Below are 20990 nucleotides of genomic sequence, written 5' to 3'. Positions count from 1 at the left end.
ATTTTTCTTATGTGAGGCTGAATATTATGAGCAGCTTGATAGGGATATTGAAATAAATTTTAATATGAATGTAGGCTATTTATTTTAGGTTAGTAGCTATCTTATATACTATCACAGAGACTGGTAATGTTCCGCCCCACCTTTTGCGATGTGGGCGCAGGTATTGAGGTGGGTTTTCAGTAGCCTAAATGTTGAGATTCAGTCTTTCAACCACAAATTTTATGGCATGAATGGATTTTTTTGTTTCGTTGCTTTATGAAGTTGAACAATGTTTGGAACACTTTGGAGTGTGTTAAATAAAATAATCTAATTTTTGAAGTGACGAGAAGTTCCTTAAAGTGAGGTTGAACCATGGGTGGAACGACCACTTAGGCTATTCAGTGCCTGAGTCTTTTAATGTGGAAACGCTGACACACAGCCGAGCTGAAAGAATAAGGCTGATATTTTCATACAGCTCATAAGAACGCTCAAAAAAATGGATTTGCCTTTTATATACTAGGCTACACCTGTTCATTTAGGCATTCAGACAGTCGGCGATTTTCTGTCTCCCTGCATCTGTCAGCTGCAGCCGTGCTACTGAGACGTCGTATTTCTGTAGGGTTATAGTTTGCTCTTTCTTTTGTCATGACCAGGCTCGAAGGCCATGATAAAAAGTGGGAAAGGACACAGCGATTGAATTAACAAGGTTTATTGTAACATAAGATGATCAAAATAATACTTAAATTATGGGATGGGTTAGTCAGCAACATCAGTCGTGTAAGTGTGGATGAGTGATCGTGGTGTAGAGTGTTGTGGTGTTCAAATAAAACAAACGAAAACCAAAAGGTGTAGCTGCTGGCAGGGAGGATGAGAGGGCGACATGATCTTGGAGGTGGAGCTTTTATCTCCTGTGGAGCACTGGGACCAGGTGTTCCCATCGGGGAGGGACCACTGCAATCAGCTCCTCAAACAGAAAACCACATCACCATTGCAGTATTGACAAACATACACAGTCAAGCCACACAAGTGCGTCACACTTTGTAAAATATGACGCTTTGTTGCCAGTCGACTTGTTCATGTCTGCGATTGGTCATGTGCTCCTAACACTGTCTCTTTTATGTGAACGTGCTCACAGCTGGATTGAGAAACCCTGGCTTGATTTACTGAGCGGTTAACCAGCTTCGTGGTTCCGCTTATCCCAAACGTAATTGTTAGGGTTAGTGAAGCCAGATAACAAAAAGATATCCTGGGTATGTTGAACTCGCTTCGTGGTACAGGCCCCAGGTAACTTTACCTATTTATTAACAACGCCAAGTGTTCACGCCTACTGTGGCAATGTCAACAAAAGGCGGTCTAAACAAAACTAAGGAATTCACAAAACTCAGGATAGTCCAAAAATGAAACAAAAGATACCATCATACCCCCAAATCCAAACAATCCAGCAGGTAATAATACCAAAAGGCAAACACAGAGCAGGAACAGACAGGTAAACTGGCATACAAGCATGACAGGGAGAAGAACAGTGAACCAGCAAAGACAGAACAGAAATGACAAACATTTAAACACTGGCTAATGACGAGGACGGGAGCACAAACAGGTGATACTAATCAGGGCAGCAGACAGACACAGGCAAGCAAGGTGACTGACAGACTGCACACAGGCAGGTTACCAAACACAAGACAAGAATCTAACTGGAACTAGAACCCAAAGCACGAAACTAAGGTTACAATATGATAACCCTAGTTCTATTAGCACAGGCGGAGCCCTCTACTGGACTCTATAGGTGCTAGCTCTCCTATCACACGCACATACTCGCCCACTGAAGTTTGCTTACAGTAGCCGACTAATTAGACATCGCTACCGTAAGTGCGTACCGTACAAATAGCTGTGTCCTCAATGTTCAGCATCCAACTACCCCTTCAGAAGTGGCAGAGCTCCATCGTAGAGGGCTCCACCTGTGCTAATAGAACTAGCTCACTTCACTGAAACCATCGGCCACAGGCCCTAAACTGCCTCCATCCTAAGCGATAGGGGGTGGCAGTGGGCCACCCCTCAGAAGGTCACCACACCACTAGGGGTTTGGCATGACAAAGAGGGATCTGATTCAGCCAGATCCAAACAACTGAACTGCCCAGACCCCTCACAGGGACGTCCGGCACAGTCAGTGTGAAGAGAGAGACACCGGTATCTCTCTTCACAGATCCTGAGTCACTCCTGCAAGCACAGATCCTGAGAAGGAGCCCAACACATCCAAGAGGTAAAAACGCACAAACGGACATGGTGAAGACCACAACGCTATTGTGCACATCTGCTCGACGCTCACCCCTCTGAAGAGGGCCGCTGACACTGCCACACCCCATGTGGAGTGAGTCTGCACCACCGAGACTCCTTACACCTTACGCCTTACACCTTAATGGTTGAGTGTGACAATCCCTTCTCCATTAGGCCTTGTAGGAAGGAAGGGATGGATCCCACTGAGCAGGTTATGGGATTCATTTCCCTTTTGATGCACCAACGCTGAAAGACCAGCCTCTTACCTTTGTGGAGCCTGCCCTCGCCGCCTGGATGGTCTGTGCTACCTCTGCAGAAAGCCCAGCCTCAACCGGGAATGCAAGCTAGGATCAGATTGCTGCATTGTGCCGCTTCCACGGCAAGAGCTGCTCGTTTCTCGGACTTCATGCTGTGGAAACGAAGTGTAGCGTGTAGCTAGCACGGTGATAGCTCTTATAGGAATGTAGGTTGTTTAATTAAAACATTTTGTACATTCACAATATTGTCACAAGCAGCACAACATATTATAAATACAGTGGCTCGGACATGAGGCAGAGGGGGGGGGGGGGCTCTCCCTCCTCAGCCAGTGATTTCAACGGCCGCTTCTTTCCCCAGGGCCAGGAAATCCACCTGGTCCAATGAGGGGGGGGACACAGAAGCCGCCGCGACGCCAAGCACACACAAATTGTTGGCCGCTGCGGCCAGCTGCGCGCACAGTTGGAATATTTTTTCAAAATACTCCAACGTCCCCCTGTCCTGCGAGAGCGGCGGGTGTTTGGAAGAAGGTGGGCAGCGAGGGTGTTTTCCAGCGGGGGCATGCACAGAACAGCTGCTTCTGTGTGGTCCTGCACGCGCAGAAAATCAATCTAACCCACTACGGGCGCCCTCGTCCGCAGCGGCTCTGCCCATGATGCCTTGGCGCACTGCCAGATATCCGGGACAGCCCTGGAGACAAAGGTGGGCTGAGCGTGGCGAGTGGGTCCGTAGAATCCCTCTCAGAGCCGACTCGGCCAAACATAATGCAAATGATTAAAACAGACCAGGATCGTGACAACTACATCATCACCTAAGTCTTTTATCCTCCTCAACAAAGTCACCTTGTGCAGCATAGTTCATTCCCTGTTATCAGAAAGAAAACCAAATAAAATCAGCCACCCTTAAAGCAGGTTAAGTCATAATGTAATATCACAATGATAACAATATTAGGCATGCTGAAGTGATCACCAATGCAAGTTTATATTAAATATAACCCTAAACAACACAAAAAACAAATGCTGATTTTTTACATTATGTGTTTTATGAGTTTATTTCCAGGAAATTAACATCTTAATCCCATAAGGCAGTGTTTCTTAGTCTTTCCTGCTTGTGACTCTGTGAAGCAAAGCAGTGCTTGTGGTTTGGAAACTCTAAGCATTAAAGCACAGAATGATGATTATTTTTAGAATTTCTACATGATTAAATGTGTAAAGAAACCTATACAGTGTAAATATTCATCATTTGGCTTGAGAAAGTATTGCTCATCAAGATAAAAAATGTGATAATAAATCTGAATGTTAAGGGAATTTATTATCACCCACCAAGAAGATTTCTGAACCCGCAGGTTGAGAATCAGTGTCGTCGAAGAGTGAAAACAAGTCTAATGAAACAAGGTTCATTTTAAACCTGTACTGAAACTACGGCTTTGCCATTGTTCCCTTAGGAGTTGAACTGTCACTAAGTAATAAATCTTGCATGTGAATGTGACTTAATAATCATGTCGAGGTTGCTACTGCATGTGCCATTCATTAAAAACCTTCACTTTTTGTTGCCTGGGAATACCTGTCAGACATTATTAAGGGGGATAAAGTATGGTTGATGGACGACGCTACTCCTTGTGGTTCCTAAGCTTGAAGGAGACGGTCTAATAATTTAAAGATATACAGATGATTAGTTTACAGTCAGTTGCATTCAGTGCCAGTGGTATGATGAGGAGCTGCAGTTTCGCTCAGTGTGTGATGGACCAGGACCAGCGTTTGCTTGTCGTCATATTCCCAGAACCATTTAAAGTGGGAACTAATTAATACAGGTTTCAGCAGCTCAAGCTTAGCTAAAGTGAGAAAATGATTAGAAGAGTCTGGAGATGTTCTTAAAATGCAGAAAATAGATGTATTTAGGGCTTTACAGGAGTATTTAAAGAACAGTTTCTCATAGGAGGTCGACATCATCTGAGCTTAGACAACTTCTACCCTGTTGATAAAAAGAAGCAGAAGCATTGTGTGTCTTTTGCAGCCGCTAAACCTGTACAAATAGACACAAAAACATGTAATTCTCAAAGCACCAGCAAAGGGTGAAATGCATCCCAAACTGCAATGCCAAGCAAATAGCGTCCGGTTCTCTGGAGCTATTTGCATGTATTTAAATGATATGATATGCATACATTTAGCGCAAAATTGGCTCTAAAATCTGTTTTCTTATCATCAGCATCAGGTGTCAAGACCAAACAAGCCCCAAAACAACCAAAAGTAACCAACAATAAACTGAAATATCGGTATGCACAAAGAAAGGGTCTTGTGAGTAGTGAGGGGGGTCAGGTCAGCACCCATCATTAGGGCAAGGTTACCTTTTTTTCCCATTTTAAAGCGAGGAAATGAGAGACCCATCTGCTGCAATATTTCTGGGGGGGTTTGAGCAGGTTGTGCTTGTAAGAAAGGCTTCAACTGTTCCAATGATGGAATAAACCGAAAGTGCTTCAATCCACTCTGGCAGGATGTTTTTCCACAAGATCAGAGGTTGAAGTGGTTATCTGTAGGAGACGATTTAACTATATTGGTCCCAAGGGAAATAAAGTCATGCCAGCAGCAAAGAATACAAAACAAGCATTATTATGACAAATACAGTCTTTTTAAATGAAAACATCAAACAACAGATGCTGCTCATTTCACAAACCTTTGACAAACCTCAAATTGACTTAATGAAATAATGACTGCAGTTTACCTACACATATTTGCATTGTGTGCATGGTGTTTTTTCATTGTGTCATTGGCTCTGTGATTGATCTTAAATTTAAAGACCTTGTGTCCAAATCTTGGTAGATTTGCAGATTGTCATTACAAGCATGGCGAGTGCTCCCACCTAATCATTAACAATAGCACAACCCCAGGATCACAGCTCATTGCACTTTAACCAGCTTCCCACTTTATTCTTTTGGAAAATGTGTTTAACCATCCAGGGTCTCAAGGAGTTTGAGGGCACAACTTGGTCAAAATTGCAATATTTGCTGACAAAGCTTAAAGAAGGCCAGCTGGGCCATGTATTACACAGAGCTGCACCAGCCGGGCAAGTGATTAAGATGTTGTGAATTTTAAATTTGGTCCCACATGAGAGGCACAATAATGATTAACCTTGAATCTCAGAGTTATTCCCAATAAATCCAGGGATGTTTATGAATATGTTTGTAATCTCAATCTTGACAATGGTTGTACAAAATATAATAAATCTTAGCCCACGTAAAGAGGATATTAGTGTGAAATGTTTCCAAGTGGACAGCTTGGCTCTCAGCCAGATTCAGGGCACAGCATGTACAGAATTACTATGAGCAAAGCTAAGAATTTGCAATTGAGATCAGTTGAAGGATATATTAACATGGGAACAGTGAACAGATGTGGAAGTAACTGACAGTTATTCTTGTAGTTATTAAGTATGGGAGCCCAACTGCCACTGGGAAGATAACCTTCACATGAGTAGACATGCCCCTCAGTGGCACATTATGGGGGATAATGTCCATTCCAGATGGGATGGTGCTTGATAGTAGACCATTTCCTATTTACAACACAAGAGTGTCATTAGAGGAGCTAATAAAACACAATGAGGACCTCCTTATAAATAAATACAGGACCCCATGTTTGGAGAACAATCAAGGGATACTTAACATAACACAAAACCATGATTGGTGCTTGGTTAGACATAAAACCTTAATAAAGAGCCCTTTCAAGCCATGCATGAATTTGAGTAATTACAAAAATTGTTTCTTAGTGAAACTGTTGATCCAGCATTCTTAAGGATTCTCTTGATGAGACATAAGAAACCATGTACCTGCATTTCTCATTTTTTGCAATGAGATAAACCCACTTTTGTGGGGTACAATTATTGGTCACCCATCAATAAGTCTGTAAGTTTTCAGTAGTATCACAGGACAATACTGAGGTGCTCCACTTAGGTGCAATGTCCTCCTTTTGGGACTTGGCATTTTAAGTCGTTTTAGCTCTGCCCTATTTCTTCTCGATTCTGCTAAATGCTTTGCGAAAAAAATCAGGGCTTCGTCAGTGATCAATGGAGATAGATATTAAAGGAGACAGAGCAGGAATGTTAGCCCTTTTTGGCAGTCAAGGCATGGCAGTTCTGCCTCTCCAATCATCTGTGGAGAGTTGTCAGAGCCTGGACGGCCATGGTGGGCAGGGTTATTAAGCAGGATGAATGACTAAACAGTCTCTGCAGCTTCATTCAGCCGTCTCATTAGAGTCGACGGTGAGAGACTGCTTTTTCTCGGGGAGCCATTGGGAGGACCATTAGAGATGCCCCCACAGTCACCGTCACTGAGCCCAGCAGGCCTCATGATTTCATCCACAAGACTTAGCGCAGTTGTATCAGCCCTCTCACACTGGGTCCACACTAATCTGTAACAGTCTCAGTTCCCAAACCTGCAAGTGTTCCTTGACTTAACTAGCTCATTTGTTCACATTGTTTTTTAAAAACCCATAATCCTTGGCATCTCTTGCCAGCTCCAATAATAACTTTGATGGAAGCTAATTCATTTTCAATGATCATCTCTGTAATTAGGCATTGTCATGGTGATTGGTCGTTGTTGAATGAAATGTGAACTACATCTCCATCCACCACCAATCTCGCTGTAGACTAGATGGCTAATTTGGGTGATGCCTTCAGGGGACAATATTACTTTGAAGCCTATGCAAATCAACACATTACAGCGTGAGCAGTTGCCAAAAACAGGTGTACAGGTGTTTGTCATTTATTAAATTTAGCCAAAGATTTAATCCCTGCAGCTCATATTTTAATTAAATTCTAGCTCACTTAATAAATTGCCATTTGATTTGATTAAGCATGGAGCAGCTGTGGAAGACAGCTCACAGTTTCACCACTTCAGGAAAACCACAGATAAGCATTGAAGTCATCACACAAAACCTGTGTCCCAAAAATCGTCCTGTCAAGACATTGAAAGATAAATAGCTACATAATGGGCACAGCTGAGCCAGATATGATTTGTTTCAATTACTCAAGACTGACTGTATCTTTATTAACACTGGCAGGCAGTTACAGTAAATCGGTAGGAAATTGAAAGCTGGTTATATGGGACTACCATAGAGGAAAAAGTCTGTTTTGTTCAGATGAGAAAATATGGAAATTATGCACCTTCAGTCACAGAACTGAATTGCTGGTAAGCCAGGTTTACAATGAATCTCAGTGAAAGACACTCTTGCAATGTCATTTAATTTTCTTTCTGATATTTTCAGCCCGTATCTGAGGAGTTCCAAAATGGTGAGGGCTTTGGGTATATTGTTGCATTTCGTGCCAACGGAACCAGAGGCTGGAAGGAGAAGATGGTGACTTCAGCAGACTCTACTACGTACAAATACAGAGACGAGACTTTCCCTCCCCTTACCCCATTTGAAGTAAAAGTCGGAGTGTACAACAACAAGGGAGATGGGCCATTCAGCAAAGTTGTCATCATCCACTCTGCTGAGGGGGGTGAGATAACATTTAAAAAGTACAGAAGGAATAGTTTTTTTGCATTTTATGACGACATGATGTCATAATTTTTACTTGTTTCACAGAGCCGAGGGAAGCACCATCTGATGTGAAAGCTTACAGCATTTCTTCATCGGATATTAGGGTCACATGGAAACCGCCCAATCCTGGTCCCGGAATACCAAGAGGATATGAGGTGTGTGTAAATAGTTTGCGTCTGCATTTGTGTGCATGTGTACCTTTGTTCATGATTTGAGGTTTGAGAACAGAATTTTTTTTAAAGTCATTTATTCTGTGTAACAGGTCAGCTACTGGAAAGACATGGAGCAGGAAGAGTCGGGAAAAAAACAAAGAACTGTGAAAAATGAAACATCCATGGTCTTGACAGGACTAGAGGGCAACAGTCTGTATCTCATCACAGTTAGAGGCTTCAACAGCATCGGTCAGGGTCCTGCCACTGCTGCTGTCGCAGCCAAAACCAGGAAGGCCCGTGAGTACAGCACTGACACTAAATCATGTAATACTATATATGGAATAGAGGCTACCTGTAAAGTTTGCTCTAAATCCCCTTGTAAAAAGTGTAGTAATTGACCTAGTTGGTTGAAACTCAAAAGAGTGTTGCATTCTCTTCATAGCTCCTGCCCAGCCTCCAAACAACCTCATGTGGATTCAAGAGGGCAACAACGTGTCTTTAAACTGGGACCCAGTGAAGGCAAAAGACAATGAATCTGATGTCATTGGGTACATGGTAATGATCAATCTCAGTTTTGTAACATTAAGACACATAAAGCATTTATGCAAAGACTATATATTTGCTAAGTGGGAGGAGCCACTAGTTATAGAAGTATTTTTTACCACTATAAATACAAATATAGTAGTTTGCTGGATAAATTAACAGTACTATAGGATTTTGTTAAGGCCTTTAAATTATTTATGTATGATTCTGAGAATTCATATCAGTTTGGTATGACAACAAGCTCTTAATACCACAATAGCCACGGTTTTCAGCCAAGACAGGCAAATCAGTCCTGTAGTAAGTTCAGAACCTTTCATCATTGCAGTTGGAAGCAAAATACCACACAAAAATTGAAAAATGCATCTAACATTGACCCAGAATCCGAAAGTGAATCAATTTAAACTGCTGAATATATTATAAGGCTTCTCTGAAGTGTAAACCTTCAGCGTGACATATGCATCAAAATTAAGCTCACTGCCTTTCTTTTACTGTACTGAAATGCAATTGGAAATCATAGTTGACATCTTTTTCCACATTTACTTGCACACAGTGTTGTAACTTTGACTTGGTATTTTAAAGAAAGTGATGTTTACTAAACAAAGTTGCTCATCTTTTGTATTGTTGATTAAAATAGGAGAGTATGTCTATCCAAGCCTAGGAAGGGCTCCAAATGAACTCACCTTACACTCTCTCTGCAGAAAATAAGCAGGACTTTTACTTCTGGATTCCTGAACACCAGAAATAAGTCATGCCATTTTGCTGATCTACTACTGTTTAAGGAAAATGTGGTGTTGAAGTATTAACTGTATATACTGTGTAAACCTATAGTGGCAATGTGCACGTGTCCTTCAGGTGTTACTCAAACAGGAGGGCAGAGGCCACAACCAGGTGACAAGAACCATTAACCCTTCTACCATGCTGTCACTGCCAGAGGGAGGCACCTATATCATTGAGGTACGCGCCCTCAGCGAAGGAGGAGAGGGAGCAGTCAGCTCCCAAGTTCGACTGGTCACCTCCTCCGGTAAGCTTGAAGCTAGTTAGTTGCCTCCCATCTCAGCCACACACTGCATTACATGACCTCTGAAGTCCATTCTCTATGCACAAGCTGTTTCTCAATTTTATGTTCTGCCCTTAATTGAGTCACCACATCTGTTGTGCAAGCCAAGTTTTCTTTGGCTAATACTGTTTTAATTACCTCGCCCACACAAACCGTCCTACTCTTGCACAGCCAATTAACTTTTAAGCAACAGAATGTACAGAAAGTTTGCAGTTCTGTGTGTGACAGCTTTCCAGGGCAATGGATTGCTGTTTTCTTCCTCATCTCTGTTTTCCTTCACTGTCCTTTTTTCTTTCATTGGCAAAAAAGAAACCGCCTTGAGACCAATTCATTTTAAAAAATCCATGGAGTTATTTAGTATAAAAATTTAAGCATCTTTAGCATCTTTGTTTTCATCATTATTGACTCTCTCCCCCCTCTCCCCTGTCTCTTAGGTGTTCGAGCAAAAAGCAACCAGTGCTCAGTGCACTGCCTGCCACAGAGCCTAACATGGACAGCACTGCTCCTGGTTATTCTGGTGCCTTCAGCATCCTGGTGAGGCCACTGTGCCATCCTCATTTTCAAGGAGGGAGCCACCAGTCTTCCGCTCCCTTATTCCCTCTGACTGCCTGCTTGCTTTGGCCTTACCCATCCCATAGGGCCCGAGGCCTGCCAAAGGGGGTCGAGTCTGCCAGTTAACATGCGGCTCTTCAGAGTTCAGCCTTTTAAATTCCCTGTTTCTTTCGAGGCCCTGGACGTTTGATTTGCACAGTTCTTTCCAACAATGCGGTAGTGTTGTACTGTAGTGTACATTCTGTGGAAAGATTTGTTAAATCATTTACTTTACCATCATGTGTTCCTTTCATTGACTGGCATCTAACCACTTCCAGACGGCTCCTACAGCTCTGGGGCTCTACAGAGCATGAACAATTCCTCGAAAGCTGCTGTGGTAGTAATACAGGGATCAGCCGGCCTGTTTCTTTTCATTACTTATCTGCATCAATTTACCCCTTGGCTGCCTAACAAGCAATGCAGCAGAAGCTCAGTAGAGATAAGTGCATTGTTTTCTTATTCATACATTGAGAAGAAAAAAAGTTTTTTATGGAATCAAGAATCCTACTATTTCCAGACTTGCTTTTTGTACATTGTGTTACCTTTAGAGAAAAAAAAACACAGTGGTGTGTGTCAGCTATGTCAAACTCTCTGTTTTTTGGTAGTGATTAAGCAATGCTTGGTGATACAGTTTGTTGACTGGTGGATATATGGAGGTAGGAAACAGGTGTAGTGCCCAAATACATCGATAAACAAAGACAACTCTGTACGGACTCTTGGTGTCAGTACAAATAAATGTGATGTATATTTTTTAAATGTTTGTTGTTTGTAATTTCTCATTACTGCAATTGTTTGAATACCACTGGCAGAAAGGGTTATGTAAGGTATGGGTTGATTGAATTCCACACACATGGCATTAGCGGCCACAAAACTTTTTGTGATAAAAGAACCACTGCAGAGACAAATAGGGCAACATCAAGAGTATCTCTCCCTCCTCTCTGCCTCCTCTCTTGCCTTGTCTGCAGTAAAAGCTTATCTCTCACTGGGCAGAAATCCAAATGAATTTGCCTCAAGTGTAATTAATGTTAGAATGGAGATCTGTAGTCCTAAAGCCTTCTTGCTTGAGCAGACCTTTTGCTTGCTCTGCCTCCAGCTCCCTGGACTCTCCATTACAGAGTCAGAGTAACCTGGATCACCTCACTCAGGTTCAGACAAGGGTACCAGCTCAACCACAAGAGATTGGACCACACACCAAAAGAGAGGACGAACACTGCTCCAAGCAGTGTCTATCCCGTGGATACTCCTCCACTTTTAGAGCTCTCTGTTTTGGTTACATTCAGAGGGGGAGGATGGTGAGGTTGGATTCCTCTTTCAACTTGTACATCATTTCTGTCTGTAGTGCAAAGCATTAAGCTGTTTAATGTGGATGGATGGGTTTTGTGGTGCTTTTAGCCTGTTCAATGACGTCGGCTCAAACACATACCTCCACACAAGTGCTAATGTACCGACCTTTAATTATTCATGCAGCACCTGTCTGTTGGTGCATCTGATATATGATAATGGATTATGTATCCTGCAAAGGGACCCATTTGGTTCAGAGAGCCAGTAGTCATAGTGTCAGCAATTAAAACATGAACTCCCCCTAGGTTAATGTCAGAGTGTGTGTGTGTGTGCGCACATGGTTGTGTGGCGGGATATACTGTACTTTTGAGTTATCTACAGTATGTACAAGAAAAATATATTTTCATCAATCATTTATGAAACTTAAGCTGCTTTTAATCACCATTAGCATTGCAATGTTGGTGGTCCTATTAACTGTCATTATCTGTTTTATTTTAATAGAATGTTTGAATGCCTCCCTTTTTTCTTGCTTCTTTGTGTTTTTGAAGGGGAAAGAGTCTGGTCAGTATAAGTTGTAGGCTGGAATTTCATAAACCACTTAACAACACACATAATCAAACAGCAACCCTAAAACTTTGGTATTTGACAGTGTGCACACTGTGGGACACTCCAGTGGGACGGGCACTTGCTGTTAGAATGACAGGAACTTCAAGTTGAAGGAAATATGCACTATTTTGCATATATTGTGGTGGCGATGGAGCAGTGGCTAAGATTCATTCCTTTGGTGTGGGAGACCGGGTTCAGTTCCAGCTGTGACACATCCACCAATGTGTCCCTGACCAAGACACTTAACCGCCTTGCTTTGGATAAAAGTGTCAGCTAAATGAGTAATTATTATATATTTATTATTTTCATATATTCATATTATTTTTTATTTATTATCTCTATTAAATATCTAATGCTATTGCAATAAATAATAATTAATAATTTTTTTTTTTAGTTTATTCAGGGAACAACATTGGCACATGGTATGTAAAGTTTCTCTTCTCTCATTCCTTTTCATCCCTACAGCACACTCTCTTACACCCTTCAAATATGATATCCCAACAAGCATCAGTCGATACTACTTTTGTCTTCATCTATGCCCAAATGTCCTTTAGCCCTCTAAAACTCAGTGTCAAGTATTAAATTGTCTCGGCGGCATTGTTGGAGGATTTGCTCTGCGATTGAAAGCTGAGCTATGAGTTTGCTTTTCAGGCAGGTCACAGTTTAACACTCATCCTGAAATTGCCAGAAGAGTAGGACCCTCTAACAGATGCTGCTGCTACAGTAAAAGGTAAACTGTAATGTCATACAGTGAGAGACTTTCTGTACAACATGTAATTTTCTGTCTTGCATTTGATGTTTCTGTTTGCACTAGAACTGAATTGCACATACCAAATGTTTTAGGATGCAGTTGTTAAGTTTTTCAGTAAAGTTTCACAGTAAATGACACTGAAGTGGTAAAACGTAATATAAAAAGTTTTTCAGGGATTATGAAGCTGATGAGTCAAAGTAGCAGCCAGCGATTACAACATAAGTAAGACAGGATCAAATGCGAAAAGACATTTTCTCCAAGGATGAATGGTGCAGTAATGCAGTGGAATAGTCTTTTTTAATTGAATTAAAAACCATAATTGTTGTTTCACAGTGCAGTTTTTCTCAATAAGCTTTGTGTTGTGTTGTGTTGTGCTTTAGCGTTAAGGATCCCAATTAATAATTTTCTACCAAAGTATGTCTGGATAATAGCCTTGTGGTAAATTAAAAGTGTGAGTGTTGTGAAACTTTCTGTGGCAATGAAACATTCTCCAGATAACATAAGATAAACTTTGTTGATCCCACACCAGGGAAATTCACTTGTTATAGCATCTCAAGAGTCAAAAGAGCCAGAGGAGAAAATACACTATGTGTACAACTCTACCTACACATATGACCATGGTGGTTATCTTTGCACATGATAATTGTAATGCACAATAACAATAATAATAATAATAATAATAAGTATTACAAATATTGCCCTGTAAATTGGATATTTGCACCAAGATTGATTTGCACAGGATACAAGCAGGAAATTCACAGGATAGTTGTACAGTATAAATATTAAGGATATACTGTGTGTGTATATATATATATATATATATATATTATGTATACATATAAATAAATAGAATATATAACCTGAGATAAATATTGCAAAGTAACTGTGATGTTGTAAATGGTGGGTGATGTGACAGAAACAACAGTGTTATGTTATGCTAGCATTACAAGATCTGACTGCTGTCAGAACGATGGACCTGCAGTAGCACTCCTGCTTACTCTGTGGGTGTAGCAGTCTGTTGCTGAAGGAGCTGCTTAAGCCTCCCACAGTCTCATGTGGGTGGTAAGAGGTGTTGTCCATGATTGACATCAGCTTGGTTAACATCCTCCTCTCATCCACCACCTCTATGGAATCTTGAGGGATGTCCAGGATAGAGCTAGCCCTCTTAACCAGTTTATAGAGTCTTTATCTGTTCCTCTCTGTTTTTTCACCTCACCAACAGGCCACTGCATAGAAGATTTCAGATGTCACCTCAGTGTCAAATGTTCTTAATAGTATCCTGCACAAGCCAAAAGACCTCAGCAAATGGAGACGACTTTGGCTCTTTCGTACAGGACATATGTGTGGGATGAACAAAGAAGTCAAGTTATCAACATGCATTAATGGCATAATAATGCTTACAGAGGGAGGGGAGGGTAGAGGAACGAAGTGCGTCATGGGAAGTCTCCTGGCAGTCTAGGCCTATAGCAGCTTAACTAAGGGATGGTTTAGCTAGCCCCAAATACAAGCTTTATCAAAGAGGAAAGTCTTAAGCTCACTCTTAAATCTGGAGGTTGTGTCTGCCTCCTGAACCTAAACTGGGACCTGATTCCACATGAGGGGAGCTTGATAGCTGAAGGCTCTGGCTCCCATTCTACTTTTGGAGACTCTAGAAACCACAAGTAACCCTAGATTCTGGGCGTGCAGTGTGCTAGTGGCGTAATAAAGTATTATGAATTCTTACGCTTTAACAAATGCATGGACTAGTTTTGGGAGTTTTTTGCATCTTTTTGCTTGATTTTTGCAATGTTACATAGATGAAAAAGGTTTGAGAAAAAAAAAGTTTGTTTTATGTAGGAGGAAATAGGACATATCAGGACAAATCCTGATCAAAGATAACTCAGAGATTCCTTACTGTGGTGCTGGAGGCCAGGACATTCCCATTTAGAGTAATTATATCTTTAGATAGTGCGTTATCTTTGCTCTGGTACAAGACAATCTGTATTTTGGTAAATAAATGTAAAAATACAACTGATGGGACTTCTGATACAGCTAGCTAATTTGTGTTTGCTGTTGAATGTTTCTGTGATGTTTGGTTTTTCAGCTTCCCTGGCAGTGGCAGGGATGGCAGAGAATGAGAATTAGAGAGCCGTGTTCTGTTGTAGACTGTGAACAGAGGGATTAAAGGAGCAGCTTTGCGGAGAGAGTAAACATCTTCATTGTATTGCACCAGTCCAGTAATTATTGAAGTTATAATTGAGGTTGTTTTTTAACCTCTAAAACCAGCGGTACTGTAAGGAAGTCACAGTGCTGTTGAGCTTTGCAGGACGTACTGTATATAAAAATTCTGATTTTTTTGTTTGTTTGTTTACAGTACCCGCACTGTACCATCAACAGCGTACTCATCGGACTGTTACACTGTTGTTCTGTTTTGCTCCACTAGTTGCCAGACAAAATCAGTTGGTTGTCCAGTCCATCCAACACATTGGCCAAGAGTTCATGGTAACTTTGTTAAGATATATTGACTACTGTTCAGTTTGGCAAAACAAAACTGAAAAAAATCACTCCAAGAAAAATTTTTTGTTCTACTTAAGAAATATAGAGTTCTAATGAGCAGAATTTTTAGTTAGTGAGTGTATTTAAGCTTCCTAGAAGATGAAACTGTTACATTTTAGACACTCCATAACTGGCATTTTTCTTTAGCTCCACCCGCAGGCTATAATGTCCACTTTAGAGTACACAAACTAGAGAAATTTTCTGGTTACATTTATACTCCCACAGGGAACACTCTTGTGATTGTAATGACCCAATGGCCTTTCCTCTAGCACCACTCTCAGGACAAATGTCACATTTTAGCTGCACTACTGAGGCTTTAAATGTAGGACAACTTTCTGTATATTGCTTGTTACAATGACACGTTTGTATTGTGGGCTCAGCAAGATAGTATATTGTGGAACTAGTGTTGGTTTTACACATCTGTTGTTGTCTTTGCAATACAACAAAGAAAGACCTATATTGTTTATTACAGCCAGAGATTCAAAACACAGTCTCCAAAAAGCATTTCATACAAACTAAAGATCCACAAGTTGCAGGACTTGGTTATTTTTCAAAACAAATGCTCTTGCCTGTGTGTTGGCAGATGGTGTTCTATTAGAGGGAAACGTCTTAAGAAACACCAGCTAATTTGATAGTCTATGAACCCTCCCTCAAAAGAAATTAAAGTAAGAGTGCCCTGCTGAGAGGCCTCATTAGGGAGGCACATTTAAGTAAATCTGAGAAGAAAAAAGACAAATCCTGTTGATTAAACTTTCCAACACTGTAGTTCAGGCCATTTGTAATTCTACTCTCAATCATTTGCCAAATATAATACTGAAAGTATTTAATATTGTATAGTATTGGAAAGCATTGGACAGCTCTATTTCGTTAAAGCTCTATTTCTATTGAGTTGAACAGTGCTCTGACATACAGTTATTGTTATGGGATTGGAATGCATTATGCTGTAAGGTGCTCCTGGTATTCAAATGGAATACCAAACTACCTGGTATACCGAAATGTTTGGCCCTTGCTGCACCACATGATATTGTTACAGCCCTGCTCAAAGAGAGGACACCCTTGTAACTAAAGATTTATTTAACAAAAAATAAATGAACATGTGAAAATGTAATGTATGTCAGTAACATCAGTAGTGTGTTAAGTGTCTGCATTTTTGTACAGAGAAGGGTAGTAAACAAAGAAGTTAGTTGCTATGGAGCAGCAGGTAATGATCAGTGATGCCCGGCCTCACTCCTAGAATAAGAATAGGAAGTCAAATGGGCCGTCACAATGTCAAACTGCAAATATTTATAAAATGGTTGTGGTGTGTCGTGCTGCTCAAAAGACATTTCCAAAAATGTAGGTGTGAATCATTTTAGTAAGTAAAAGTCATTTAGGGTGTTTTATTTATGTAGATCTTGGAATTCAGCCAAACACGACAGATTGGTGAAGGTAGTGATTCAATTTGAAAATTCAAGCTACTTTTCTCCAGAACCATTGTGTAAGGAAATATAATGGGATGGATTTGCAAATCTGGGGATAGTCAAAGTACAATGTATATAGGAGGAAGACGGCTTTATAGGGAGATTTAAAGGTAAAGCAAGAAAGCAGTTAGCTCAGTGCAGACCCCTGCCAAGACCTTATAATCTCCCCAGTTAACTGTTACTTTCACAGTCAGTCTTGTACCATAACAAAATAATTATATAAAGGTGGCCAAAATTTCACTTGATGGTAGTACTAGAGGTAAGGTCATCATGGGGTCAAGGTTCTTCTTGATGGAAGCATAAAATGTTCTGTCTTCAGTAAAAGTGCGCAGTCACAATGGAAAGCAACACAATGAACACCACAGTTATTTGTTCTTTTCATGTTTTCAATAAAATACCATATGTTGCAAAGTTAATATGAGACCACAAATAATATACACATCAGGAAGAAAAAATGGAGATAAAGCATTTAAAGAACATTTTGGTGCAAAACATTTGTCCTGAGGGTAGTGTGTAACCTAGTATTTAATATTTACCTCTTTAGATTGGCAACATGTAACATCATAGACAGAATATTACTGGACGAAGCCACCCCACTGATTTGAATGGAGAGCAGTGAAGCAAGTTTTGGACCAATAAAATACTACTACAGGTCTACTTCCTGTTGGCACCAGCGTCAGCGTCATTACTGTGGTTTAATGACGAAGAACAACGGCAGAAACACCGTAATTCTGGTAGCTGCATAGCTGCGCCAACAAAAAGTCTCATGGCTCAGTGTGTTTGTCTGACACGGATAGTCACTGATTAGTCAGCCCACCTACGAGGCTCACCTGTCAAACACCAACGCAGCGTCACTGATTGCCGAATAGTTTTTTTTTTTAGATTACCGAGAGTTTACAATCTACAGTTACATCTCTCATGTGCGACGGGTTTTGACGTCATTTTTGGGCCTACATCCGTGCAGGCTTTGGTCGGCTTCACTGTCCGATCTCTGGCTTACCCCCTTGGTAATATACTGTCAATGAGTGTACCTCAGTAGGCCTCCAGAGGTACACTACTCATTGGGTCTTCACATCCTACAGAGGTGAACATCATGTCGAGCCAAATCATCAGCAAACCACTATCAAACAGGGAGACATCCAGGGTCTCCATATGGAGCTGACCGCACTGCAACCCCTAGCTGCTTAAGGTAAGTACTCCAGTAATTCACCGACCTTAACATAGAAATCTTACCCTTTTAATAGTTATTTGGTAGGAAATATTTAACTCTTGAAAATGTTTTTTATGGCATTAAAGTGTTGATTAAGCTTGCTCATTGTGAGTTTCTGTTAATCGCTGCAAAGTCTTTATTAGTGGAACTGAGCAAAAATACTTAAGCTTAAAATTCCCAAAGTTCATTCTTGGCTAGTGAAAAGAGCATGTTGTGTATGTTTTGCTGTTGAAGTCACTTTGCTCTTTGTAGTTGACTGAAATGGACTGACTTTCACTCTAGCATTAAAATCTGACATGAAAATGTTAACAGTAGGAAAATACAGCAGGGGCTGATGAGAAATTAACTATTTACTATGAAGACATTTTGTAATTATATTAAAAGGTATCCTATGGAGTTTTGAACCTAGTAGCCTATGGAGCTGTTTGTTTACGAGCACGTCATTTTATTTCTCTTGTGTGCATGCACAATGGTGAACGCAGCGTCCTTGCGCAGGGAAGAAGTCTGGAAGCTAGTTAATATGTATGTAAACAATGTGGGATTTGAAATGTTCCATAAAAGCAACTTTGCTAATGTCTTATGAGGAAGGAAATACATTTAACATTTTTGTATGACCACAACAAACAATAGGTTTTGGTGCGTAACTGACTGTAAACTTTTGTTCAGTTTATATGAAAACTCCACAGGGTACCTTAAGTGCTGGACAAGTGGAAGTTTTTACCTGCTGGTAACCTTTAAATTAAATGTCATAATGTTTCATTCACTGAGGAGCAATAATATCTGTTTTTAAGTAGTCCATGTCCATGCAGCGTGGTTGCTCTATCTTTTTTAAGATTTACCCTTTTTACTACTGAAAATAAGACTTCCTGGGTCATTCTTTAATAGTGCATCTGTGATTTTGTACAGCTGGATATGTGGTGCATGTTGTCATGACCACAAGCATTTCTCTGAGTTTTCTTGTTGTCCATACATTATACTGAATCAGTCTAGCGTCACGGTTTCCTTTGTCTTGGGTGTATTCAGTTTGCTAAGATCTTAATAACAAGTGGATCTAAAGGTAATACCCAATGTTTTATTCATTCCTTTTAGATTCAGATGAATAAAGTCTCATCAGGTCCTTTAATGCACTAGCTTCTTCCGGATTGAACTGTCCTGACCTGTCGCTAACACTGTGCGGCAGCCCCCACCCCCCATTTTCCACGGAGAGAGGAGTGAAAGGTAAATGCTGGGTTTATCCTTGGTCTGGAGCCTGACTGCGCAAGGGAGCATCCAGTTCATCGCTTGGCCTTTTACAGCTTCATTGCCTACTTTACAGTAAAGCCAGGTGCGGTGAACCTTTCATCGGGCTGACATATTACCTGATTTAAAGATTCCCTGGGTGGCAGGCCACAGTAAAACTTGGATCAATCTAAGGGTTCCTTCAAAGTGAAACTAAGTAATAAAACAGTAAAGAAGCCACACTCTCCTCTTCTCCCTGCTCCTTTCCAAGTTTAAATTGGCTGGATTTTCAGAAAGCCCATTTTCTCTACTAATCTGCAGTAGATGAGATCTGATAATTTCCATGACCGATAGAATGAAGTTGAAGCCCTTTCACACTGGCAACATAGCAGTTGTGTTCTTATTTTAGCTTGATTGAAATGTGCCTGATTATCTAATGGAATCCTCAATGTGCAAAGTACCAACAGCTGTGTCATTTTAATACTCATTTACTAGAATGCTCACCAAGTGTTTTGGTAAGGATGTTGCTGAAAGGGCGTTTTAAATAATTCAGTGAAGCACTCGTTTGTTTCATGATGCATGAAATCAAACTGTAATATCTGACACACCCCATGGAATGTATAGCGCACCAACCACTCATTAAATCTGATCTCAGTTCAAAAAACAGAAGGAACAACAGTATCTTTTCACTCTATTCGCAGTGATTTCAATTAGCTACTTAGATTCCTTGGAGCTAGGATTTATTATTACATTGTGTAAAACATGCTATATATATATATATATATATATATATATATATATATATATATAATATAGGTGAAGTGTGTACCACAGTGGCAGATTATTGTTCAAATGTGAAAGATCTTCTGTGATGTTTCTCACAGCTATCTTGTAAAACATCCAAGTTGTGAACTGAATGTGTTGCTAAACCATGCTCATGGTTTAATTCACAATAATCCATTGCCATGGATAAAGGCTGTACATTATCATTAATAAATCAATTGTTTAATGATAATTTACACAAATTAGAAAAGAAATACAGCTCATCTCTAATTTGTCATTGGTTTGCTCATTGCTTTATATGTTCTTTCAGCTTCTACTAATGCAGTAGCTTGTGTTGCTTGTGTGTCAAAAATACACATAAAATATCATGGGACAAAAAACGGTTTTAGATGTACGTGCAGAGGTTTTGAGAGCTATGTCTGTGAGATTTCTGCTTTTATCTCAGTACAATGGAAGTCGAAAAAGAAAAAATTTAGTTTGTGGTGCTCAGTATTTGAAATCAATCAACTGTTCTTTCCAACAACAGTGTCATTTTCTTTGCATGATTCACATACTTCCATGTGAACAGTTTCACGGGAACTTCTTTCTACTAAAGAAATAGTCCCTATGAAAGCAGTTTCCAGTGAGGTCGAGTAACGGAACACTGATTCTGGAAGGATACATCGAAGCATTCAAATGTAATTTTTCAGTACTCACAGGAGCACAAATTAAATTACCTCCAGTGTATTATGATGGAAGCAGAAATTTCAAAACTTCTGCTTAAAAACCAC

General features: G+C 40.4%; 1 protein-coding gene and 1 long non-coding RNA gene across 8 annotated transcripts in view; both read left to right on the top strand.

Annotated features, from left to right (window-relative positions):
- Window positions 1-11132, top strand: part of cntn5 (contactin 5) — a 118378-nt gene extending 107246 nt beyond the window's left edge. For all 7 annotated transcript variants that reach the window (XM_046074226.1, XM_046074231.1, XM_046074230.1 and 4 more), the window contains exons 19-24: window positions 7758-7992; window positions 8079-8188; window positions 8296-8482; window positions 8628-8740; window positions 9581-9749; window positions 10220-11132. In XM_046074226.1, coding sequence (XP_045930182.1) covers window positions 7758-7992; window positions 8079-8188; window positions 8296-8482; window positions 8628-8740; window positions 9581-9749; window positions 10220-10323 — 918 coding nt within the window. In that variant the 3' untranslated portion in view covers window positions 10324-11132. The remainder of the gene's footprint in view (window positions 1-7757; window positions 7993-8078; window positions 8189-8295; window positions 8483-8627; window positions 8741-9580; window positions 9750-10219) is intronic.
- Window positions 11133-17764: 6632 nt separating this feature from the next.
- Window positions 17765-19682, top strand: LOC123986355. Its single transcript, XR_006828858.1, has 2 exons — window positions 17765-18198; window positions 19309-19682. It is a non-coding gene; the product is annotated as an uncharacterized LOC123986355 (long non-coding RNA).
- Window positions 19683-20990: the final 1308 nt, after the last annotated feature.

The sequence above is a fragment of the Micropterus dolomieu genome, linkage group LG17 (assembly GCF_021292245.1).
Source record: "Micropterus dolomieu isolate WLL.071019.BEF.003 ecotype Adirondacks linkage group LG17, ASM2129224v1, whole genome shotgun sequence".
Lineage (NCBI taxonomy): Eukaryota > Metazoa > Chordata > Actinopteri > Centrarchiformes > Centrarchidae > Micropterus > Micropterus dolomieu.
The sequence above is the reverse complement of the archived record's forward strand: the minus strand, read 5'-3'. Positions and strand labels throughout refer to the sequence as shown.